Source organism: Triticum urartu, chromosome 5, assembly GCF_003073215.2.
Source record: "Triticum urartu cultivar G1812 chromosome 5, Tu2.1, whole genome shotgun sequence".
NCBI lineage: Eukaryota > Viridiplantae > Streptophyta > Magnoliopsida > Poales > Poaceae > Triticum > Triticum urartu.
Window position 1 is genome coordinate 347,658,047 of NC_053026.1, and position 27,215 is coordinate 347,685,261.

Genomic DNA, 27,215 nt, shown 5'->3' on the forward strand with positions numbered 1-27,215 from the left:
TATTACAAATGAGTCCACCATACCTACCTATATGCGGTATTACCCTGCCATCCTAAGTAAATTTGCATGTGCCACCTCTAAAAACTTCTAAAAAATATCCTTTTGTGTGCCTGGATCCTTCATGGAACTACAGGAGGTGGTCGGTATCTTCCATGCTAAGCGGGTTATTCTCAGCTCGAGTGTTTATTCACTCGGCATCGCATGAGAAAAGGGTGGTACTAGGGATGCCCGGTCCCAAACTGCAAACAGAAAAAGCTTACAAATAATCAAACAAAAACTCCCAATGGAGTCAAAACCTTTACTTTTATCGCTTGGGAACTGCCACTAGCGTGCTTAGCATGGAAGATATTGATAACTGATGGTCGTGAAGTAAATGAGAAGGGTGCATGTATCAAAATATCATTTACCTCTGTTTTAAAAACTTGAGCCCTGACACCTCTGCAAATCATTGCTTCCCTCTGCGAAGGAACTATCTATTTACTTTTGTGTTGTGTCATCACCTTCTAAAACAAGCGCTAGAACCTGAGAGCATTGCTGCCATGACTTATGCATTGTGTGTAGCTAATGTTGGGTGCATCACGACTGGATCTTTTCTACCATGAATTACAATGTTTAGACGTTGCTTGAACTTTGGAGGTGCTCTGCATTTATGTTTTTTGGTCTCAAAAAGGGCTAGCGAGATACCACTATTGTCATATTATATCATGGTTGTTTTGACAATGTGTTGCCATTTGAGATACCTTATTATTGTTCGCTAGCTGATATGTCATTGATATGAGTTAATATAATCTTTAAGAGTTATTGTCGGCATGGTTAGTTATAATGTTGGCTGAAAACCTGGGTGTTGTTTAAGATTATTTATGCAAATAAGAGCAAAAGAGTTTGTAAAAGTTTTTCTTTTTCGGTTTCAATTTATCAATTGAATTGCTTGAGGACAAGCAAAGGTTTAAGCTTGGGGAGTTGATACGTCTCCAACGTATCTACTTTTCCTAACGCTTTTCCTCTTGTTTTGGACTCTAATTTGCATGATTTGAATGAAACTAACCATAGACTGACATTGTTTTCAGCAAAACTACCATGATGTTGTTTTTGTGCAGAAATAAAAGTTCTCGGAATGGAACGAAACTTTGCGAGGATTTTTTATACAATAAATAATAATAATTTCTAGAGCCAAGAACCATCGGACGGGGGCACCTGGGTGGGCACAACCCACCAGGGCGCCCCCTCCTGGCGCGCCTAGGTGGGTTGTCCCCACCTGGTGACCCCGCATACCCTGATTCCAACTCCATAAATACCTATTTTTCCAGAAAAAATTCAGGGAGAAAGAATTATCGCGATCCACGAGACGGAGTCGCCGTCACCTCCTGTTCTTCATCGGGAGGCCAGATCTGGAGTCCATTTGGGGCTCCAGAGAGGGGGGGTCTTCGTTCTTCGTCATCACCAACCCTTCTCCATCGCCAATTCCATGATGCTCCCCACTGGGAGTGAGTAATTCCTTCGTAGGCTCGCTGGTCAGTGAGGAGTTGGATGAGATTCATCATGTAACCGAGTTAGTTTTGTTAGGGCTTGATCCCTAGTATCCACTATGTTCTAAGATTGATGTTGCTATGACTTTGCCATGCTTAATGCTTGTCACTTTGGGCCCGGGTGCCATGATTTCAAATCTGAACCGTTTATGTTATCACCATTATATCCATGTTCTAGATCAGATCTTGCAATTTATAGTCACCTACTACGTGTTATGATCCGGCAACCCCGGAGTGACAATAGTCGGGACCACTCCCGGTGATGACCGTAGTTTGAGGAGTTCATGTATTCACCGTGTGTTAATGCTTTGTTTCGGTTCTCTATTAAAAGGAGGCCTTAATATCCCTTAGTTTCCAACAGGACCCCGCTGCCATGGGAGGGTAGGACAAAAGATGTCATGCAAGTTCTTTCCATAAGCACGTATGACTATTTACTGGATACATGCCTACATTATATTGATGAACTGGAGCTAGTGTCGTATCGCCCTAGGTTATAATTGTCTCATGATGAATATCATCCAACAAGTCACCGATCCAATGCCTACGAATTTATCCTATATTGTTCTTGCTAAGTTACTACTGCTATCGTTACTGTTGCACTTGTTACAAAACTTCTTCTATCACTGTTACCGTTACCATTGCTACTGCTACTATTATCAAAACTATCATATTACTTTGCTACTGATCACGTTGCTGTAGATAATTAATCTCCGGGTGTGGTTGAATTGACAACTCGGTTGCTAATACCTTCAAATATTCTTTGCCTCCCCTTGTGTCGAATCTATAAATTTGGGTTGAATACTCTACCCACGAAAACTGTTGCGATCCCCTATGCTTGTGGGTTATCAGTGCCCTCCGATGATGCATGAGTAGTTCACCATAGACCCATGGGTCCATTACTAGAAGCTAGATGGCTTCTTCTCTCTCTTTGATCTTCAATACAATGTTCTTCTCGATGTCCTTGGAGTTCTATTCGATGTAATCTTATTTTGCGGTGTGTTTCTTGGGATCCGATGAATTGCGGGTTTATGATCAGAATATTTGTGAATATTAATGGAGTCTTTGCTGAACTTTATTATGCATGATTGTTATAGCTTTGTATTTCTCTCTGATCTATCCGTTTGGTTTGGCCAACTAGATTGATTTATCTTCAGTGGGAGAGGTGCTTTGTAGTTGGTTCAATCTTGCGGTGCTACATCCGAGTGACAAAGTAGGGGACAAGAAACATATTTGTATTGTTTTCATTAAGGTAAAACTATGGGGTGTATTCATATTGATTGGGTTTACTTTGTCTACATCATGTCATCTTGCTTAAGGCGTTACTTTGTTTTATACTTAATACCCTAGATGCTTGCTAGATAGCGGTCAATGGGTGGAGTAATAGCAATAGATGCAGGCAGGAGTCGATCTAGTTGTCTCGGATGTGATGCCCATATACATGATCATTGCCTTGAATATCGTCATAACTATGCGCTTTTCTATCAATTGCCCAACAGTAATTTGTCTACCCATTATGTGTTAGAGAGAAGCCTCTAGTGAAAACTATGACCCACAGGTCTACTTTTATCATGTATAGAAACAAAAAATACCTTGCTGCAATTTTCTATTTCCTTTTATTTTATCTTTATAATTTATTTATCGACCACTACGAGATTTAATCCTTAGTAACCGCCAAGGGGGTTGACAACCCTCTTGTTTGCGTCGGGTGCAAGTATTTGCTTTTGTGTGTGCAGGTGTTGTTCACGAGGCTTTGTGTGATTCTCCTACTCGATTGATAACCTTGGTTCGCAACTGAGGGAAATACTTATCTCTACTATACTGCATCATCCTCTCCTTTTCGAGGAAATCCAAACGCAGCTCACAAGTAGCAATGCCTACTTGATCGAGCGTGACTGTCGCGTGGTCCCTTGAGAGACCCTGAGATGATGGGGCTGGTCGATGGGCAGATGTTGACCTGGCTTGTCCCGTCAGTGACAAACGTCAAGGAGCCAAAGGTTAGGCTCTCTCCCGGCGGTAGGTCGCTAGAGGCAGAAAAAGATCTGATCCAAGATCGATCTCTAGCCAGTGCCGCTCGTGCCTGGCACATGAACTGGAGGTGCAAAATACCATCAGATCCCTTGGTAGGGGTGCAAGTGTAGCTAGAAGTCATGGGTCAACAGTCACACGAGGGGTTTATCTAGGTTCGGGCCTCTAGAGAGTAATACCCTACGTCCTGCTGGTTTTGATGGTTCATAATGGAGGGATACCTCGTGCGAGGGGTTACAATGGTGTACGAGATTGCTACCGGGAGTTTCCTATCTGTGAATAAACGATGTATGAGGACCCTAGACCTCCCTTTATATAGGCAGGAAAAAGCTAGGGTTTACATGATAGATGGGATCTGGGCGATGTCGTCTTCTAGTCTTGGAGACCACAAAGGTCCTCTTCGCCTTCTAGGGTTCGCTCCTTGCATTGGGCCTAGTGGGCCCCTTGTAGACTATGAGGTCGGGTTCCCTGGTGGTAGTCACCCCCATCATAGGACCCCATCAAACCAACCCAGCACGCAACGAATGATGCTGACAAGCCGGGATCACACACGAGAGAGCATGGCTGCATAGACCGCACCTCCTGTCTTGACCGGACCAGCCTAGTGCGGAACAATGACGCCATCAGGTGGGCTCAGCATACTCATCCGCGCGCGCAATAAAGCGCACGGTGCCTCACTCGTGGGCGCGCCTGACGCCACCTAATGATGGTAGCCCTAGCGATTGGGCGGTCCACACATCATGGAGCCTCTAGCTGGATTGCTCGGGTCTGAGCCGTCTGGGCAGATCATACGGCTCAGAGAGCCGCTAAGAGGCCACGGTGGCAAGCCAACACGGGACAAACTTCCATGATGGTGCCCGAAACAGGCCCCACGCATGCGCCAGCATTGCGACCACAACGCACGACCCGACTGGCATGACCGAACTAACCCGAAAAGACCAGGACACCGCCAAGCGGGTTCAGTCACGGCTTTGCTGGGCCGGCCCCACGTAGGGCCTCACCCGCATGCGCACCCGAAGCCACCCAATGTTGGGTGGACCATACGCGCCAATGATTGTGGCCCGGGGCGCGCTCGGCGGTCCACCCAGAATGGACCTCACAATAAGGCATGTCCGCCTAGTGCATGCGGGAGAGCGTGTGGTGCCTCACCTGCAGGCGTGCCTGAAGCTGCCCAATGGCGGTGGTCTTGGATGAACCCTCCAGTCCTTCCGTCATCGACTCCCCCCCCCAACCAAGTTGTCCGGGCACGAGCCGTCCGAGCAGATCAGACGACCATGAGTGGCCGACAGAGGCTCCCGCGCCACGCCATCGCGCGACGGATGACCAGGAGCCTCTTCGCCAACGAGCAGCCCAGGAAGGCGGGTACGCTAACATCCTTTATAGGAGTAATATTAGATTCATCCTCAAAAATATTATCTTAGTATATGTATTTGATGTTGTAAATAACGGTATATCTATACCTACTGATAAAGCAACGTGTGTTTCTCCAATTTTCTAATCTGTTCACCCATATTATATATTTTAGATATTTTTTATATCTGAGGTGGTACTGTTCTTTTTGCCGTACTAGGTACGATACTATTTTTTATGTGCCATACTGGTAACAAGCTTTCAGTTTTAGGTAACGACAACACATTATGGGTCCATCATGATATGACGTTTATAACTGAGGGCTAATTCATCTATTCAATAGTCCAATAGTCTCACATCGCTACTTTATATTCAATTATCAAATTTGTATACTCTTTTGAGTTTTCTGGGATATCAATAAGGAGAAGTTAGAGATCGGGAAAAAAACATGACAAAGAGATAAGAAAATAAGAGAACTGAGGCTAATTAAAGGTGGCTGGAGGAGGAGGAGTGCACGACAAATGTGACGGCACTCCACGGGAGGTCAATGAACGGGAGGAGCAGGGCATCGGCGATGAGGTGCACATAGGAGGTGGCCGAGTGTTGGTCTAGTGATAGAGCTCGCTAGGCAGGGCGCTGGCCACGGGAGGAAGGTCGGGGGTAGCAGTAGAGCTTAGAAACCTGCAGTGGGCGAGCAAAGCCCGGGTGTGATGGAAGGAGAGGTCTATATGAGGGGGCGTCATGGCAGCACGCGAACATCATGGTTCGCCGGAGGTGACGGTTACCGGCGTTATTTCATTGAGGGACGACGAGGCAGGGGAAGGCCATGGATGGCCGTGGCTACGGTGCCTCGGAAGGCACGACAAGAGGGGGGGCAAGAAATGGATGCTTGTGCAACGGCGGGCAAGCTTGTCTCGCACAGCGACTTGCTCCAGTGGTCGATCGGGCGCAGGATCGGCTATGGGGTCGAGCCCCCTGGATGGCGGTGCAGCAAGGGGATCGTGAGGACACGAGTGTTGGGTGGGGAGCTTACCGATCGAGAGATGAGAGGCTTAGGGTTAAGATAAGATTGGACTGGGCCTTGAGTCGCGGCTGCTAGGAGGCCTAACTGGGCTGGGCGGCTAGGGAGAGAGAGAAGAAGATGGTCCAACAGAAATCAAAGTCCCACAACTTGAAAAGTATTTGGAGACATGGATTTAAAATATTTGGAACCAAAGAAAACTAAACTACAAGTGTGATTATGGGTGATCTCCCAAATTAATGGAATGTTTTATTCTAGCTCCCTAGGAGGATATGTTCATTGGTTATAAAGAGAACTACCATGTGAATTCTCTCATTTCAAATAGGTCAAAGATCTATGTAATTTATTCATTTACATTTTAATTTGGCTTGTAAATATTTAATGGCATGATCACATGATGATGCAAAAATAAAATTAAAAAATAATGTAATAGCAATTATGGAAAGAAATGTAGAGAATTGGTCTCGGGAGGGGGGGTCGAGAAAGAGGAACGGGGCAAGGGAGATGAGTTCTTGTGTGCGCCTTGGTGACTACTCTGCGTCGGCGCACCGACGCAATCAATTCGGCCGGACACCGCGCGACCGTTTGATTTGATTATATTTAACCGTCAGATCCCGAATCGTTTTCTCCAAATAAAGCGCATCCAATAAAAAGCTGAGGAAAAAAACAAAGCAGCATCGTCGCCAAGACTCGCCATGGATGAACGATGTAGCAAACCTTGAAGAACCGCCGCCCGTCGCCGCCCCCGCCGTCGGTCACCATCGATCGCCGCCCTCACCGTCGGTTACCACCGGTCGCTGCCCCTCGCTGCCGGCGTTTCTCGCTAGCTCCATGCATGCAACAACATGCACTTGTGGGAGATGGCTGCAGGTCCGGTGGTGCCGACCGCCGGCCGCAGCACCTGTCATTCAGCTCATGATGTACCTCGTTGTGTGCCCGCTCGAGGCTCTTGTTGGTTCCAACAAAAAACGATGCCAGTTGTAGCAAAAAAGTTTATTGCTTCCAGCAAAAAGAGATTACCGATGCCGTCCGCTATCGTCATTGTAGGAAAAATGTTAACTGGATGTAACTTTTGTGGTTGCCGGTTGCAGCAAAAAAATGATGTGGTTGTAGCAAAAAAACGTTGGCCGGCCGTTGTGTACAGTGGTAACAAACCCTGTAGCCGGTGGTAGCAAAAAATATCATAGTTTGCAGCAAAAATGTTGTCGCCCATCGTCGAGGTTGCATCATCTTCACGAATTATGTCGCAAAAAATGTTGTCGCTGGTAGTAGCAAATGAAGCTGCCGGTAGTAGCAATACAAGACACTGGTTCCAGCAAAAAAATCAGTGACAAAACCTATTGTTGGTTCTAACAAAAAAATCTCGGTTGTAACATCCCTCGCCGCCGGATGTAGCATCTCCCGCGGTCGGTTGCAGCACTCCATAAAAAAGAGGAAGATGTTGTGTATGGACGCATCCATCGCGACTGTTGCATCCATGGTTGAAGCTTTTTCTGTCAACGGTTGTAGCCTTTTCCTTTTTCATAGTGCTAGTTGAAGCTTTTTTCATCTACAGTGAAGCTATTTTTGTCAATGGTTTTAGCATTGATTGGCCCCTAACTTTCGCCATCTCTGGTTGAAACTGTTTCATGATCGGTTGTAGCTTTTTGAGGTGCCGGTTGCAGCTTTGTGGGTTGCACGGAACTAGTTGTAGCACCCATGCAGCAAAAAAATCAACGCTGATTCCAGCAAAATTTACCACTGGTTCCAGCAAGAAATCTCAACAGTTGTATTATCAGTGGGGAGCAGTTTGAGATGCGTGGGACTGGAGAGGTAAGGGGAGAGGAAGAAGCGACAAGGTCAAAGGAAAAATAAGTAGAAAAAGCAGGAAAAAGCAGCATGGAAGAGATAAAGAAAGTGCTTGAGGCCCACCAAACGCATGCGCTGGCTTGCTCCCGCCTGTAAGAGCGAGCGAGCGAGCGAGCGAGGGGGCGACTGGCCAAGCGCTCCGCCGGTCGTCTGTAGGGAAATGTTTCCTTTTTTATGTAGAAAAAGAGAGTGTGTATTCTCTTTGGGTGTGTTTGGTAGCATGCATGAAGAGTGTATAGGCCTAAAAGTTCCCTATCAGACCCACTTTTCTCTGTTTGGTAGACTGTATGGGCTCCCTCGGGCATAGTCGAACCGATGCTAAAAAGGGCCTCCACATAGCTGAGTCGAAGCACCCCACACAGCCCTGCCGGGTCGAGCGAGGCTGAGACCGCATAGGAGAAAAATCTCCCCCCGACCCACTTTCTCTCGAACGACCACCCCGCCCCTGCCCTCGCGCGACCCGCTCCCCCCTCCCCTCGCGCGACCCCATCTAACCTAGCCACCAGCGCCCGCCCGCCGTCGATCCCCTCGCCCTACCCCCCCGTCGGGCCCCTCCTTCTTCAACCCCCCGCCGTCGTGTTGAAGGTGTACGTCACCGCCGCCCCGCCCGTACGCCTGGCCGGTCCTCGACTCGTCACCGGCCCGCCCCTACTCCTGGCCGTCCTCAACTCGCCGCCGCCACCGTGCTGAAGGTAGCAGATCCGCCCGTCCCTTCCCTTCCCTCGCCTTCCTCCTCTCTTCCTTCCCCTATCCCTCCTTCCTGCCTCGGCTCCCCACCTTGAACAGGGTAGAGCTCTTGTTGCTGTACAGGGAAGAACAGAGAAGAGATCTTGTTCCTGACTCGGCTCCCCACCTTGAACAGGCTAGAGCTAAAGTGGAATAAGAGAGACTTGCTTATCATGCTTGTCATGCTGACAAAATTGCTTATCATAATTGGAATAGGAATTTATTGAACTACTTATCTCTGTTCATTGCTTGTCATGCTGAAAAATTATGGTGTGCTAAGTTTCCTGTTATTTGTTTGTATTGTCATAGATGGATGAATTGGCAAGAAAACGAAGGCAACTAATTGTGAGAGGAGTCGGTCTAGTGGCTGGATTGTATGCTTACATGATGGTCATGTTTAGAAGATCTAGGCAACAAACACCAAGGATAACCGTGGGAAGCATGGCCGATTGTGCCATATCTAGAGAGTCAAATTTGAGATACATTTATCACTCTAGTGACATAAATTGTTCAAATCAACTTAGAATGAGAAAAGCTCCATTTTTCCGTTTGTGTGCTATATTTAGAGAGAGAAATTTGTTGTTGGATAGCATCCATACTTCTATTGAGGAACAAGTTGCCATGTTTCTTTACGTAGTTGGCCATAACCAAAGGTATAGGACACTACAACCTATCTTTAGAAGATCTATCGAAGTCATTAGTAGGTATTTTAAGGCAGTGCTTTATGCTGTTGGGGAGTTGAGAGATGAGATGATTCGGCCTCCCTCCAACCATTGCCATCGTAAAATACAAGAAAGCACCCGCTTCAATCCATATTTCAAAGTAAATTTTTTATTCAAACAAAGACAAACAATTGATGGGACTTATGAATAATAACCATTTGTCTTTATTAATTAGGATTGTGTTGGAGCAATAGATGGGACTCATGTGCTTGCTAGAGTCCCAAAAAGTATCTCAGCTGCCTTTAGGGGCAGAAAAGAGGGGACTACCCAAAATGTGATGGCCGCGGTAGACTTTGATCTAAAGTTTACCTATGTACTTGCGGGTTGGGAGGGGTCAGCTCATGATGCCCTTATACTTGCAAATGCATTGGAGAGGGAAGATGGGTTAAAAGTTCCTACAGGTAATAAATTAGAGTCTACTACCTAAGTATATTAATATTTCTACCCATAGCTAATAGTTGCTTGTTCATAGGAAAATTCTTCCTTGTTGATGCGGGCTATGCTGTGAGGCCGGGTTTTCTTCCACCATACCGTGACATGAGGTACCACTTGAAAGAGTATGGTCGAGGGAACCATCCTCAAAATGCTAAAGAGTTGTTCAACTTAAGACACTCTTCTTTGAGGACATCGGTTGAAAGGGCTTTTGCCGCATACAAAAACCGTTGGAAGTTTGTCTACAATAAGCCATTCCATGGTTATAAGACCCAAGTCAAAGTAGTGCTAACTTGTGCAATTCTTCACAATTGGGTACTTCAATATGGTGAGGATGAATATTTCCCGCCCGAGGAAACATGGGATCCGGAACCCAATGATGAAGATCCCAATGATATTGTCCATGACAATCATTCTTGGGCTCAGAAGCGAGATGAATTTGCAAATCATATGTGGGCAAATAGAGGGCTAGCAAACATTTGATGTATCATGTCTTCGTGTTGTAAAACAATTGATGTGTGACTTGGTGTTGTAAAACAATTGATGTATTGCTTTATTTATGTGCTGAAATATGTTTTTGTGCTGCTGAAATATGCTTTTTAGGTGCTGGAATGTGTTATTTATGTGCTGAAATATGTTTTTGACTGCTGAAATATGCTTTTTAGGTGCTGGAACATCATTTTTAGGTGCTGGAATGTGTTATTTATGTGCTGGAATATCATTTTTAGGTGCTGAAATGTGTTATTTATATGCTGAAATATGCTTTTGTCTGCTGGAATATCATTTTTATGTGCTGGAATATCATTTTAGGTGCTGGAATGTGTTATTAACTTCTGGAATGTTTATGGTGTAGATGGATGATGACGTGCTGGAGGTTCCAAATGTTGGTGCTCTTCCCAAGAAGGCCCCCAAGGTCATGAATTGGACTCCGCCTATGTCGGCAATGATGTTGAAAGGTCTTTCAGAGGTGGCGGCAAGAGGTGCCAAGACTGACAAAGGATTCAAAGAGGCTGAAAAATTGAAAGTTGCAAAGTGTATATCTGCTTTCGTTGGTTATGACGTGTCTATTACTCAAGTGCACAATCATATTCGCAAGTGGCGGAATAGGTGGACAAGGATTGTTTATTTGAAGGGTTTAAGTGGGGCACTTTGGGATGATGACAAGAAGATGGTAGTTCTAGAAGAACAACACTATTTGGGCCATACTCAGGTATGCATGCACATGTATCAACCCTTTTTCCCTACTGAAATGAGTTGTCTTATTGCTGAAACGGTGTTGAAATGAGTTAGTTTTGCAGAAATGCATAGATTTTATAGTTGACATGATGTTGTAGTCAATTACTTTTGTTGAACTGATGTTGAAATGAGTTACTTTTGGTCATATGATGATGCCTCATTGCTGAAATGCCGTCTTTTTTAATTACTTATGTTCAATGATGTTGTAGGATCATCCAACAGATGCTGAATTGCTAAATTCCCCACTTGAGAACTACAACTATATGGAAAATTGCTTTGCTAATAAGCAAGCCACCGGGAATTATGCAATGGCCATCAGTGTGCCACTCGGAACGCCTATTGTTGTGGAAGACAAAGATAAACCCGATGTCATGGAGGGGCAAGGAACAACTGATGAGGTATTGCAACATCTTCCTGGGTCTAACTCGGTACTTCCTACTGCTAGTGCCTCTCAGGACCCTTCTCCTACTTCAAATAAGAAGAGAAAGAGGGCATCTGGCTTGACTGAGGAGGACTCAATCCAGTGTAGCAACATGACTGATGCTATGCATGAGATTGCAAGTGCTATCAACAACACTTGCCATGCTGAGGCACACCCTGACTTGTACAACGCTGTCATGGACCTTCTTGTGTTTGAGCAAGATGAGCGCTTGGCTGTTTTAGATTATCTCACAGAACATAAGGCAAAAGGCATTAACTTTGTGAAGATGAATGATGAAGTCCGAAAAGCATCGTTCAAGCGAATCTTGAAAGCCAATCCCGATCTTCTTTGAGTTGTTGTTAGCTCGTGCTTGATGAGACTATCCCTTTTGTAATGCCTATTATAAAGTGTACTTCAAATGAGACTATGTAATATGAATTTAGTGATGCACTGCTACCAATTATGGTTATTATGTCTTATGTAATATGAATCTAGTGTTGCACTGCTTCAAATTAAGGTTATTATGTGTTATGTTAATTGTTGATTATTTTATTTATATTATCATTGTTCAGATTATGTTGGCATGGTAACATTTTAATTGCCGAAATGTTGTTTCAATATTTGTTGCCGTGTGGCAATTTTAATTTTTTGGTGATGGCAATTCCAGTATTTTGATCATGAAAATTAATTTTGTATGAACCATGGCAATTTTAAGTGCATGTATCATGTCAATTTTAGATTATGGTTCATGGCAAGTATAGTTTTTTATTTTCTTGTTTTATAATATGTCAAAATTTACTTTAAAATATCTATACCAATATAAAAAGACCCAAAGGGGCAGATCCAATTGATCTCGGCCATCGAACTAAGTTAATCCAACAATCTAGACTGCTCCAATGGCGAGCGTTAAACATATTTAACATGCAATTAATATCATACCAAATATTGTATTAATCATAGATTAACACACAAATAATAGCATACATAATATTCGCATGCAATTAATATATTCCTAAATATTAACGTGCATTGCACGTGCGCATTTACTAGTAGAAGAAAATAGCTGAAGCATATCATGGCAATTTCAGTGTAAACATTATGGTAATTCATGTGCAATAGACATGACAACTTTTAACCCAAAAAAATTTCGTCGAAATATATTGATAGGAGATCTAGTTTTAAAGATCTCGTCGCAAGGAATTTAATGATGAAAATGGATTTTCAATTGGAATTTTCATTTAAAAGGTAAAACATTTTAAAAACTAAGAAATCAAAAAGATTCTCACATGCATGCATGCGGTGGCGTAGCGCAGTTTGTGTGTTATAGGGTGTGTGGGGTATTCGACTGACACCACACTTGTGCGTGTGGGCGTTAGCGGCATCCTATCAGAATTGAATATAAACTATGGTGTGTAATAACACATTGATCAGGTTTTGCGAGTTTCTATGCCCATTCAATACACTGTATTAATTTTCTATAAAAATAGTTAAACTTAAAAAGGCTCGAATTAAAACAAAGTTATTAATTATTTTGGATAACATTTTTATGAATTTTCTAGTATGCACACAGCCGGAATGGGGAACACCGGGCGCACCACACAAGACCTGGTGCCCAGGTACGTTCCCTGCCTCCCACCCTAACCTAGCAACCACCTCTCACCGATGGCGACGACGAGCTGCCCTCGTCTCCTACATCTCCCCTCCTCCACCTCCACCTGCACCTCCTCCGCCCTCCCACCAGTCTGTCCTTCCCACCTCCGCTTCAAGCCACCACCACCACCAGCCGGCGCGGTTTCTACTTCCGCCTTGGGCCGTGGCTGCAGTTCTTGGCTCAGCCTCCGCTGCCGAAGCGCTGCCGGACCCTTGCCGCCCTCCTCCGAGCCACCGCCTCCATCTCCTCAAGGTAGCGCCACTGCCTCTCACCTCTCCGTTTGCTTACTGTAGTTTTTATAGTTTTATACTACTACCCTCCAATCAGTTGTAGTTAGGGATTAGAGGCTCTAGAGGATTGATTTTCAGTTTATTGTTGCTGGTCATTTCGGGAGCTCTTGATAGCCGTCTCTCACGAACTTAAAAATTGGCATTTCGGGCGATTGAAAGGCACCTTACAAATTTCCGCCAAGATAATACCCGTGGCCGAATGAGGGGCGGAGCCTGACCGTATCTTACCCCCCCCCCCCCCCCCCCCCCCCCCCCCCCAAAAAAAACTCCCTCAGTTCCTAAATAATAAGCCTTTTTAGAGGCTTATGTCTTATGTTTAGAAACAGAGTAGTTTGCTGCATAAATGTTTCCATATTTGAGGCGTTCTTTTTCTGTGGGTGCGAATTCATGTTCTATGGGATTCATCTTGGTTCAGACGAAAAATATACTAGTAGTTTGTTTAGTTAAGATAAGATGACTTGTAACCTAGGAGTTCTTCTACGGTACCCTCAATGATAATGGAGTGTCTACCTATGTGAATCCAACGGGATAAGCTTCATCCGTACTCCAACCAACTCTTCCATTACTACCTTAAAAAACTGAGTGCCCTTCTTTGAAGGGTAAAATGGTATTCTTAGGGGAGCTAAAGCTTCATGAACACCAGCATGAGCCTTAAGCTGATGGACGATCTGCAGAATTGGCGTGATTTTATTGGCGAACATTCCTTTCACGCCAGATAGCCCAAACCACCAAGACACACAGGCAGTCCAGTCTCTTACTGTCTATGCCGTGGTAGAAGTCCTTCACACCAATCCACCATGGAATGAGCTCCTGATCCATGGTGGGGTGTGACAGCCTGAAGATTGGCCCACTGAAGAAGCGAGCTCCATATGATGTTGGCAATGGTGCAACGCACAAACAGGTGGCTTTTTTTTTTTTTGAGGATGACTATCACACTCTCCACACATCAGTCGGCTTGTTCAGATAGCATCAGGGAGCAGAGTTGCTCCGGCACATTCGCTATAGTCAGCGAATCTTCTCCATGTCTGGCCCTGGCAGACAAAGCGTGAGCCAACTTGTTTTGTCCCCATGGATGTGTCTGACTGCAGCATTACTGAAACCCAGCAGGGCATGTTTGATTTCACTGACAATTGAGAAACACTCGGATCGGTTCTGTTTTCTATTCTCAAGCTCTTTTGCAATCATGGCATTGTCAGTTTCAATGATTAGAGGGCCGTTGTACAGAGCCGACAGCATCTGTATTCCAATCAACATGGCATGTCCCTCTGCAGCTTCCACTGACCCGCTTGATCTCAATTTTTTGCTCACCGAGACAAAGACTTGGCCCCTGTGGTCACGTGCTACTGCACCCGCCCAGCTCGCCTCGGCGTCCGGAAGGAATGCTGCATCAGAGTTCAGTTTCACTGTCCCCTCAGGCAGAGCCTCCCGGTTTCCACTCACATCCCTAGGTTGGACAGGGGCAGAAGCAGTGAGAGCCCAGTTGCTCTTTCCTTTGTTTCCCGTAGCTGGTTGGTCCAGATTTTTCAATTCCTCATCATACCCAACCAGAAACATCACGGACCGCGATACTGATTCTTTCCCGTCATTGTGGACACAATTGTCCCGCAGGAACCAAGCTCTCCACATCTATATCTATATCTATATCTATACGTACTATTAAAGGGAATAGGTATTCTTGGTTTGGTTTCATCCATCCCCTGATTTTTTTTACATTTGTTCCCTCCTGTGCGTTCGTACGTTGATCGATCTCTCTGCGCGTTGTTTTCTTTTTCGTGAGCCGACTCTGTGCGTGTTTTAGATCGATAGATCTCTCCTCAGCTTTATCCTGGGCCGCGCTCACAAACTGGCCTGTACAACACTTTTTTGGTCTATTGAGAGCAGCCTAAAATTAAATGCACGGGCCAAGGAAAAAAAGGTTGAGTGGGAGGTCGAACTCATGATCTCACCTCCCACCCTAATGGCTTTAAAAATAGCTCCAATTTTATCACAACGGCTTAGAATGGGAGATTTAAAATTAGGCCCCGGACAAATAGAGCCGCCTTTTGATTTAAAATCAGTAGAATGGGAGATTTATATAGTCAATGTAATGATTTTGCCGCAGTTTGATTTATTCATGTTTGGTGTGATCAGACTTCGCGTACAAAAATCATACCAAGAGTATCATATGTGTAATATGATTCTTAATTCGCCACCAATATACATTTCTGCTAGACCAGTGTGCACCTCTCTGCGGCCGTCAGGTGGCACCGTCCCAATGTCTCTGTGACACGCTAATGGACGTTTTGGTGGACACCTCCCTGCTGTCACCGAGTGGCACCGTCCGAATGTTTTCATTGTCGTGTCGATGGACATTTTGGTACACACGCCAATTATCACTCCCGGTGCAACGCACTGGCATGTTTGCTAGTGAGCAATAAAATTCTGATTCTTGTCTCTGCATTATTCTTGTCAAGCAGAATTTGTAGCCAGTCTGTACCGGTGTATCTGAACTCCTTCTCATTCGGTAGAGCCCATTTCTTTCTCATTTCAAACCTTAGGGCTCTACTCTTAGTGCATGCGATGACGGCGTGGTATTCATCCTCAGCTCCATTACCACAGATGTCACACACATTGTCATGAACGATTGTACGTTTACATTTATTTCTTCTTGTTGCTAACGAGCACGTAGCAACCCTCCAGCCAAAGATCTTGATTCTCTCTGGGACGTTCATTTTCCATATGACGTCCCATATGCTCCTATTTCCTGCGTCATTGTGGGAGTTCGTGGCACCGGAGGCAGTGTTTCGCTCAAGAGCAGCAGCTAATTTTTATCGTTGCTAATTTTTTGTCAAGCTGATGTTTCTTAGCCAACTCTAGTTCATTTTTCTTGCTAATGTTGGCCAACTCATGGCAAAGCAAAAGCTTGGTCAAATCTTTGGCTGGTAGAGCAAACTTGGGCTAAAACCAAACATAGCCATAATGTCCTCAGGACACCCTGAAGCACCTCGATGTGGTGGAATTCTTGGGTCAACCCATATATAGTCCCAATCAAAATCCTCAATGACCAAAGGGTCATAGCTTTTGCCGCGCATCTTCGCACGCCTCTTTTGAAACCTACTCACACCAAGTCATTCAATGTTTGGCGTTCTAACCGGTTCCTTTTCTTTGTGTGGATCTAAATAGCTTGCTGCAATTACTTTTGAATAAATACAAAGACTTTACTAGGTGACACACAAACTCAAACATGGTCTAACCTCACAGCCGGATCATGAAGCACAAAGTCTAACAATATACTTTGCAAACATTTGTAGCTCATTGGCCTAGGGCCTGTACCCTTAAACCTCATTGACAAGAAGCTTCAGTTGCAGTCTCAAATGGCCTAGAGCTTACTTACCATACACATAGAAGAACAATGCCCACTGCATATTCACACAGTGTCTCTCTTCCTTAGTCTTTGTGCTGGAGTCCGTGCTGTTTTGAGAACACCCAGAGCATCTTTCATCAAAAGATCCACAGGTTTTCTTCGAAGCATGTCAGCAATAGGTTATTTTGAGAAACAGATACATCCAAACAGAAATTAATTACCTTAGTTGGTTACTGAAGTTCATCATTACTTCTTGCATCTGGGGCTCTGGACTGGAACAGTCAATCTAGATAGTCAAGGTCAATGTTAAGAGTTAATATTGTTTGAGCCTTCAGCCAGCAGAGCAATGGAATGGTTTCTGTACATTATGTTCTTATGGAGTGAGGATCCATCAATTCTCTACATTTTAGCACATGGTTTTCTTGTGTATGGCAGTTTCTCCCTCAAAATTGTAGGTCCTACATAATGGTTGCATGCTTGTGACATGGCTGCATGTAATAGATCTTGTTTTTTCTTTTGGGCAGATTGGCAAGAGAGGTTGTCAAGATTACAGGATACGTTACGGATATTCTTTGCAGTTCTGTTCTGGATGTCACTGTTTTTCTGGGGCAGTGCTTGGGGTGGAAGTAACAACTCAGGGGGCAAGAAGGGCCAACGGTTTCGAAACAAATCCAAGTGAATATGCCCTAGGAATGGTTACAGTCTCAGTTTTACTGGTATATATATAACTTTCCTGTGTTTGTATGAACAAACAAGTGGTATTATACATCCTGCTCAGGTGCACAGCGGATTCGCATGTATTCAAATGTAACATTGTATGTAGCGCTGCAAAGCTTCTCTTTGATATATGACATGCCACACGAGGTGGGCGAAAATTAGGGATGTGCTATTATGCTGAGAGTACCCATGTTTATTGAGTGCAAATTATATGATATCACAGCGGAAGCTAAAGTCAAGCGTGTCTCCTCTTTGCTGTATTTGACATGATAACTGACGGAGACGGCACTTAGAGGTATGTAGCGTTGCTTCGCATTTGATAGCAGCACACACTGAATTCGTCAAGTTTAAGTGGCTGCCACCGAATATCAGAATTACTTAGTGGCTTGAACGGAATTATTCCTAGAACGAATCCTAGATGACTAATTTATTTTTGATAATGGTAGTTTTGTTCTAACCGTCTTGGCCTAACAAGCTTGTTTATTAACATTGCCTCTGCTCTAGCTATGCTAAGTTTTTAGATAAAAAAAGTTACTCCCTCGGTCTGAAAAAACTTGTCCTTCAAATGGATGTATCTAGTACCATGTTAGTGCTAGATACATCCATTTGAAAAACAAGTTTGGGACAAGCTTTTCCGGACGGAGAGAGTATGTGTTATCTAGGACTGGGCGTCATGCTAGATAGCATGACGTCGTCCCAGCCTATCATACAAACGGGTCAAATTGTGAAAAGTAATCAGATTCAGTCCATTTTATGCTGAAGTTTTTTTAAAAACGTGAAATATGTCCATTTTCACAGTGTAGGCACTGTCAAATTAAATACAAATGTGACCTTCTCACCTGATTCTGGAAGTTGGGGTGGCGTTGTCGCTCAGGACTACCGAGGCAGAGTTTTCTTTTCTCTGAGCCATCATATGGGTGTGTGTTGTTCTGTTGAAGAGGCTGAGAGCCTGGCTTATCTGATTGGTGTGCACACGTTGTGGAAATTGTACAGAGGTCCAATCATTCTTGGGATGGACTATGTGGTTGTCGTCAGATAGCTGAAACCTAAAGCAATGAACCTGCATGCTACTCAATCATTGACGAAACTAAGGCTGGCCATAATGACAGTAACTTAGCTAGTAACATGCATGTCAGGTAAGCAAATTTGCTCATGTGACAAGTAGTTTATGATGAGTTAAATATTTCTGGTAACATAATATTACCGTAACATAACATACCCAAGGCAAAATGAGTCTAGATCTAATAAATGAAGGCTTGCATGATTCCAGTTACTTCCCATTGTGACCAGCCAACTCAATTAGGAATTTTTGTTGGAGTGTCATGAACTTAGAGGATTAATAGCACCAGATGAAACTGGATCAAACAAAATCTTTATAACAGTACGGTTAGTATCAAGCTCAACAACTATGTCGGTCCCTACTTCCAGAGTCCAAAGGGGTGCGCCAAGGGACCCCCTTTTCCCTTTCTGTTTGATATTGAGCCGGGTTGTTTAACTAAAATGATAAATAAAAAATGCTCAAGAAAATGGCTTATTAGTGGGGATGGCTCTTGATCGGATTCCTAAGGATGTGGCTGTCTTGCAGTACGCAGATGACCAACATTTGTCTTGATCATGATCTTGACAAAGTTGTTAACCTAAAGATGTTATACATGTTTGAAATGATGTGTGGCCTTAAAGTCAATTTCCAAAAGTGAAATCCCAACCGTTGGGGGTGATGATGAGATTGTTAAAAACAATGTTGAACTTTTAATTATTGATATTGGTCATTTTCCTATTAAGTATCATGCCCGTGAGTTTTACTTTCCTTAAAAAACTCTTATTGGAATTTCTTGGAAGGTAAGTATCTCAAACGATTTAATGCCTAGGTGGGTAATCTTTCCTCTATGGGTGGGAGGCATACCCTACTTGATGTTGTTCTCACTCAGATATCCTTATATCACATGTCTATGTGGCTTATGAACAAGAATTCTCTGTGGAAAAGATTAGATAAACACATGAGAAAATCATTTTGGCAAGGGTGTAATAAAAAGAAGATGCTTTCTAGTCAAATGGAATAGAATCTGCAAATCCAAGGACAAAGGGGGATTGTGGGTTAAAGATTTTAGACAACAAAATATTAGTTCAATGGTCAAGTGGTGGTGGAAGTACCGAGAGTGTGACTTGGGAAGACATTGTTTTTTTTGCGGGTGTTGGGAAGACATTGTTAGAGCTATATACGTAGCTAACAAAACTTTAGCCATTGTGCAACCTAAGATTTCTGATTCCCCCTTATGAAAAATTCTCTTGAAAGTAAAATACTTATATATGATTGGTAGGAAGATTGAGGTTGACTTCGGTGATTTAGCTAGATTGTGGAAAGACTCCATTAATGGGTTGGTCCCATTTAATGAGCAATTCCTATAACTCTTTGATATTTGCACTGAACAAGACTGCACTATTGACAAGTTTGGTGTTGTCGATCCTTGTTCTTTCTTTCGAAGAAGACTTAATCCAGTGCTTGTGGGCCAATGGCATGAGATGTGTAGATGCATGGCTAGTCTCCAGCTTACTGCTAAGAGAGACACTGTGTATTGGGGTTTGCATAATATTAGTTTCAACATTAAAATTATGTATTGCATTGTGACCTCCTCATGGGTCCCCTTGGTTGTTTCTTATTTTTGTAAAAATTTTCTAATATTCCAAAAGGACAGAAATATTTTTTATGAAAATTTTGGAGTCGATTTACTTACCGTATCACATACATACTCCTTTTCAGATTCTGGAGCATTACGAAAGGTCTCTTTTATGTGCTTCTCCGGTGGCATTGTTTGAATAATATTAGTTTCAACATTAATGGGCGTACCAGAGATGTAATAATTCTTTGCCCATTAACCACTCTCGGATTAGTGCCTTCGGCATTGTTGATCTTGATAGCTCCAGAGCGATAAATTTCTTCGATGATATATGGTCCTTTCCATTTAGAGAGAAATTTTCCTGCAAAGAATCTGAAGCGAGAATTGTACAACAGAACTTGATCAACAATTTTAAATTCTCGCTTTTGGATTCTTTTGTCATGCCACATTTTAACTTTTTATTTAAATAATTTGGCATTTTCATAGGCTCGGGTTCTCCATTCATCTAGAGAGCTAATATCTAATAACCTCTTTTCACCAGCAAGTTTGAAATCATAATTAAGTTCTTTTTATTGCCCAATAGGCTTTATGTTCTAGTTCAAGAGGCAAATGACATGTTTTTCCATACACCATCTTATATGGGGACATACCCATAGGATTCTTATAAGTAGTTCTATAAGCCTATAATGCATCATCAAGTTTCTTAGACCAATTCTTTCTAGATCTATTAACGATCTTTTGCAAAATTAATTTTATTTCTCTATTTCTCAATTCAACTTGACCACTAGATCGAGGGTGATAAGGTGATGCAATTCTATGGTTAACACCATATTTAGCTAGAATTTTATGAAATGCACCATGAATGAAATGTGAACCACCATCAGTCATTAAATATCTAGGAAATCCAAACCTCAGAAAAATAACTTCTTTAAGCATTTTAATACAGATGTTGTGATCAAGAATACTAGTTGGAATAGCTTCCACCCACTTAGCAACTAAAATATGAGTATACCCATTAGAGGAAGGAAAATGTCCCATATAATCAAAGCTCCAAACATCAAATGGTTCTATAACAAGTGAATAATTCATACGCATTTCCTAACGTCTACCAATATTACCAATTCTTTGACATTCATCACAAGAACGGACAAACTTATGTGCATCTTTGAAGAGAGTTGACCAATAAAAAATAGATTGTAGTACCTTATGTGTAGTTCTGTATCCTGCATGGTGTCCTCCATATGCTTCGGAGTGACACTTTCATAGGATTTGTTCATATTCATGCTCAGGTACACAACGTCTAATAACACCATCTACTCCTTTATATAAATGTGGGGTCATTGCAAAAGTAATGTCTTAAATAAAAGAAAAAACTTTTCTTTTGTTGGTAGGTGTAACTGGGTTGTATATATTTAGCAACAATGTAATTAGCATATTCTACATACCAAGTATTATTACGAGAAGTGGAAGCATTTATAACAGCTAATTGCTCATCAGGAAAACTATCATCAATAGGCAGTGGGTCATCAAGAACATTTTCCATCCTGGACAAATGATCTGCTATAGGATTCTCATTTCCTTTTCTACCAACAATATGCAAATCAAACTCTTGTAATAGTAGAACCCACCTAATCAGTCTAGGTTTAACATCTTTCTTTTCCATAAGATATTTAATGGCAGCATGATCGGTGTGAATAGTAACTTTAGAATCAACAATGTAAGGTCTAAATTTATCACATGCAAATACAACTGCTAGTAGTAGCATAATTCTTTTAAGCACTAACCAGAGTCTTACCAGCATAATGAATAACATTCAATTTCTTGTCCAACTCTTTGTCCTAGAACAACGCCAATAGCATAATTACTAGCATCACACAAAATTTTGAAAGGCAGATTCCAATCAGATGGTTGAACAATGGGTGCAGAAATTAAGGCTTTCTTAAGTATTTCAAAGGCTTCCATGCAATCATCATCAAGAACAAATGGAACATCTTTTTGCAAAAGATCAGTAAGAGACCTATAAATTTTAGAGAAGTCTTTAATGAATCTCCTATTGAAACCAGCATGACCAAGGAAACTTCTTATATACCTTTAATATCTTTAGGACATGGAAATTTCTCAATTGCATCAACTTTACCTTTATCTACTTCAATACCTCGTTCAGAAATTTTATGCCCAAGTACTATACCTTTGTTCACCATGAAGTGGCACTTCTCCCAGTTCAAGACATGATTGGTTTCTTCACATCTCTGCAAAACTTGGTTATGATTGCTTAAGCAATCATCAAAAGAAGTTCTGTAAACGGAGAAATCATCCATGAATACCTCAACAATCTTTTCACAAAAATCAGAGAATATAGCAGTCATACATCTTTCAAAAGTAGCGGTTGCATTACATAAACCAAAAGACATACGTCTATAAGCATAAATTCCAAAGGGACAAGTAAAGGTAGTTTTATCTTGATCCTCTTTTGATATAGGTATTTGATAAAAAAACCAGAATATCCATCAAGGAAACAAAAGTGTGTATGCTTAGACAATCTTTCTAACATTTTATCAATAAAAGGCAAGGGGTAATGATCTTTTCTAGTAGCTTTATTTAATTTCCTGAAATCAATCACCATCCTAGAACCAGTTACAATTCTTTGTGGGGTAAGTTCATTTTTATCATTAGGCCAACAATAATGCCTCCTTTCTTAGGGACATAACGGACATGACTTACCCATCTACTATCAGCTATGGGATAAATTATACCTGCTTCCAGAAGCTTTAATATTTCAGTTCTTACCACATCCTTCATTTTGGGATTCAGACTACGTTGATGATCAACAACTGGTTTAGCGTTTGGTTCCATATTAATCTTGTGTTGACATAAAGTGGGGCTAATGCCCTTAAGATCATAAATAGTATATCCAATAGCAACACGGTGCTTCCTCAGGGTTTTAAGTATTCTCTTTTCTTCATGCTCCGAAGGTTAGCATTGATAATAATAGGATATATCTTCTTTTCATCAAGATAGGCATATCTCAATGTATCAGGTAGTTTCTTTAATTCAAACATAGGGTCACTCTTAGGTGGGAGAGGATCTCCAAAGTTTCAACAAGTAAATTGTGTTTAAGAATAGGTGCTTGTGTTAAGAATATCTCATCTATTTCATTTTTTTCATTCATATGCATATCATTTTCATGGTCTAGCAAATATTGTTCTAATCGATCAGTAGGAGGTACAGTAATAGAAGCAAGAAAAATTATTTCATCTCTACTAGGTAATTCCTTATCATGTGGTTGTTTACAAAGTTGGTGAAATTAAATTCATGAGATACATCACTAAAATTAACACTGACTGTCTCCATAGTGTAATCAATTTTCGCATTAACGATATTCAGGAAAGGTCTACCAAAAATAATGGGACAAAAATCATCTCCGAGAACTAGAAAATCAGTAGGGTATTTGATCTTTCCACACAAGACTTCAACATCTCTAACAATCCCAAGCGGTGAAATAGTATCTCCATTTGCAAGCTTAATAGTAACATCAATGTCTTCTATCTCAACATGTGCAATATCATTTATAACTTCTTAATAAAGATAAAGTGGAATGGCACTCACACTAGCACCCATATCACATAAACCATGATAACAATTATCTCCAATCTTAACAGAAACAACTGGCATGCCAACAACAGGTTTATTTTTATTGAGGGTATCCTCCTTAGCAATTCTAGTTGCTTCCTCGCAGAAGTATATGACATGAACATCAATATTATCAACTAATAGATATTTAACCATTGCAACATTAGGTTCCACCTTAATTTGTTCAAAGGGTTTATGTGTTTTAAAATTACTCTTATGAACCACAATTGTAGCTTTAGCATGTTCCTTAATCCTAACAGGAAAAGGGGGTTTCTCAATGTAAGCAGTATATGAAGGAAATATGCCCTAGAGTCAATAATAAAGTTGTTATTTATATTTCCTTATATCATGATAAATGTTTATTATTCATGCTAAAATTCTATTAACCGGAAACTTAGTACATGTGTGAATACATAGACAAACAGAGTGTCACTAGTATGCCTCTACTTGACTAGCTCGTTGAATCAATGATGGTTATGTTTCCTAACCATAGACATGAGTTGTCATTTGATTAACGGGATCACATCATTAGAGAATGATGTGATTGACTTGACCCATCCGTTAGCTTAGCATGATGATCGTTTAGTTTGTTACTATTGCTTTCTCCATAACTTAGACATGTTCCAATGACTATGAGATCATGCAACTCCCGAATACCGGAGGAACACTTAGTGTGCTATCAAACGTCACAACGTAACTGGGTGACTATAAAGATGATCTACAGGTGTCTCCGATGGTGTTTGTTGAGTTGGCATAGATCGAGATTAGGATTTGTCACTCTGAGTATCGGAGAGGTATCTCTGGGCCCTCTCGGTAATGCACATTACTATAAGCCTTGCAAGCAATGTGACTAATGAGTTAGTTGCGGGATGATGCATTACAGAACGAGTAAAGAGACTTGCCAGTAACGATATTGAACTAGGTATTGAGATACCGACGATCGAATCTCGGGCAAGTAACATACCGATGACAAAGGTGTTGGGGAACGTAGTAATTTCAAAAAAATTCCTACGCACACGCAAGATCATGATGATGCACAGCAACGAGAGGGGAGAGTGTTGTCTACGTACCCACGCAGACCGACTGCGGAAGCGTTGACGCAACGTAGAGGAAGTAGTCGTACGTCTTCTCGATCCGACCGATCCAAGCACCGTTACTCCGGCACCTCCGAGTTCTTAGCACACGTACAGCTCGATGACGATCCCTGGGCTCCGATCCAGCAAAGCGTCGGGGAGGAGTTTCGTCAGCACGACGGAGTGGTGACGATCTTGATGTTCTACCGTCGCAGGGCTTCGCCTAAGCTCCACTACAATATGATCGAGGTGGAATATGGTGGCAGGGGGCACCGCACACGGCTAAGGAACGATCTCAAGGATCAACTTGTGTGTCTAGAGGTGCCCCCTGCCTCCGTATATAAAGGAGCCAAGGGGGAGGGGGCCGCCGGCCAGGAGGAGGGCGCAGGAGGAGTCCTACTCCTACCGGGAGTAGGACTCCCCCCCCAAATCCTAGTTGGACTAGGATTCCCCGAGGGGAAAGAGAGAGAGGGGGGCCGGCCACCTCTCCTAGTCCTAATAGGACTAGGGGAGGGGGAGGCGCGCGGCCACCTTGGGCTGCCCCTTTCTCCTTTCCACTAAAGCCCATTAAGGCCCATATGGCTCCCGGGGGGTTCCAGTAACCTCCCGATACTCTGGTAAAATTCCGATTTCACCCGGAACACTTCCGATGTCCAAATATAGGCTTCCAATATATCAATATTTATGTCTCGACCATTTCAAGACTCCTCGTCATGTCCGTGATCACATCCGGGACTCCGAACTAACTTCGGTACATCAAAATGCATAAACTCATAATAACTATCATCGTAACGTTAAGCGTGCGGACCCTACGGTTCGAGAATAATGTAGACATGACTGAGACACATCTCCGGTCAATAACCAATAGCGGGACCTGGATGCCCATATTGGCTCCTACATATTCAACGAAGATCTTTATCGGTCAGACCGCATAACAACATACGTTATTCCCTTTGTCATCGGTATGTTACTTGCCCGAGATTCGATCGTCGGTATCCAATACCTAGTTCAATCTCGTTACCGGCAAGTCTCTTTACTCGTTCCGTAATACATCATCTCACAACTAACATATAGGTTGTAATGCTTGCAAGGCTTATGTGATGTGCATTACCGAGAGGGCCCAGAGATACCTCTCCGACAATCGGAGTGACAAATCCTAATCTCAAAATACGCCAACCCAACATGTACCTTTGGAGACACCTGTAATGCTCCTTTATAATCACCCAGTTATGTTGTGACGTTTGGTAGCACCCAAAGTGTTCCTCCGGCAAACGGGAGTTGCATAATCTCATAGTCATAGGAACATGTATAAGTCATGAAGAAAGCAATAGCAACATACTAAACGATCGGGTGCTAAGCTAATGGAATGGGTCATGTCAATCAGATCATTCACTTAATGATGTGATCCCGTTAATCAAATAACAACTCATTGTTCATGGTTAGGAAACATAACCATCTTTGATTAACGAGCTAGTCAAGTAGAGGCATACTAGTGACACTTTGTTTGTCTATGTATTCACACATGTATTATGTTTCCGGTTAATACAATTCTAGCATGAATAATAAACATTTATCATGATATAAGGAAATAAATAATAACTTTATTATTGCCTCTAGGGCATATTTCCTTCAAAAGGGAACAACGTATATCGTTATGCGGTTTTGACCGATAGAGATCTTCATAGAATATGTGGGAGCCAATATGAACATCCAGGTTCCACTATTGGTTATTGACCGGAGACATGTCTCGGTCATGTCTACATAGTTCTCGAACACGTAGGGTCCGCACGCTTAACGTTCGGTGACGATCGGTCTTATGAGTTTATGTGTTTTGATGTACCGAAGGTAGTTAGGAGTCTCGGATGTGATCACGGACATGACGAGGAGTCTCAAAATGGTCGAGACATAAAGATTGATATATTGGATGACTGTATTCAGACACCGGATGAGTTCCGGGGGTCACCGGATAATTGTCGGAGTGCCGGGGGGTTATCGGAAACCCGGGGGGGCTAATGGGCCAACATGGGCCTTAGTGGAGAGAGAGAGGGCCGGCCAAGGCAGGGTCGCACGCCCCTCCCCCTCTAGTCCGAACTGGACTAGGTAAGGGGGTGGGGGCGCCCCCCTTTCCTTCTCTTCTCTCCCTCTCCTTCCTTCCCCCTTCCTCCTCCTAGTAGGACTAGGAAAAGGGAGTCCTACTCCTACTAGGAGGAGGACTCCTCTCCTGGTACGCCTCTAGGGCCGGCCGGCCTCCCCCTTGCTCCTTTATATACGGGGGCAGGGGGCACCCTAGAACACACAAGTTGATCATTGATCCCTTAGTCGTGTGCGGTGCCCCCCTCCACCATAACCCACCTCGGTCATATCATCGTAGTGCTTAGGCGAAGCCCTGTGACGATATCATTATCATCACCGTCATCACGGCATCATGCTGACGAAGCTCTCCCTCGACACTCAGCTGGATTGAGAGTTCGTGGGACGTCATTGAGCCGAATGTGTGCAGATCGCGGAGGTGTCGTACTTTTGGTACTAGGATCGGTCGGATCGTGAAGACGTACGACTACATCAACCGCGTTGTCATAACGCTTCCGC

The 27,215-nt window shown here is 42.9% G+C and overlaps 1 protein-coding gene across 1 annotated transcript; it reads left to right on the forward strand.

The window, feature by feature from the left end:
* The first annotated feature begins 12,884 nt into the window (after positions 1-12,884).
* Positions 12,885-17,547, forward strand: LOC125508946. Its single transcript, XM_048673766.1, has 2 exons — positions 12,885-13,210; positions 17,116-17,547. The coding sequence occupies exons 1-2, from the start codon at positions 12,970-12,972 to the stop codon at positions 17,268-17,270; spliced, it is 396 nt and encodes a 131-aa protein (XP_048529723.1). The 5' UTR covers positions 12,885-12,969; the 3' UTR covers positions 17,271-17,547.
* The last annotated feature ends 9,668 nt before the right edge of the window (positions 17,548-27,215 follow it).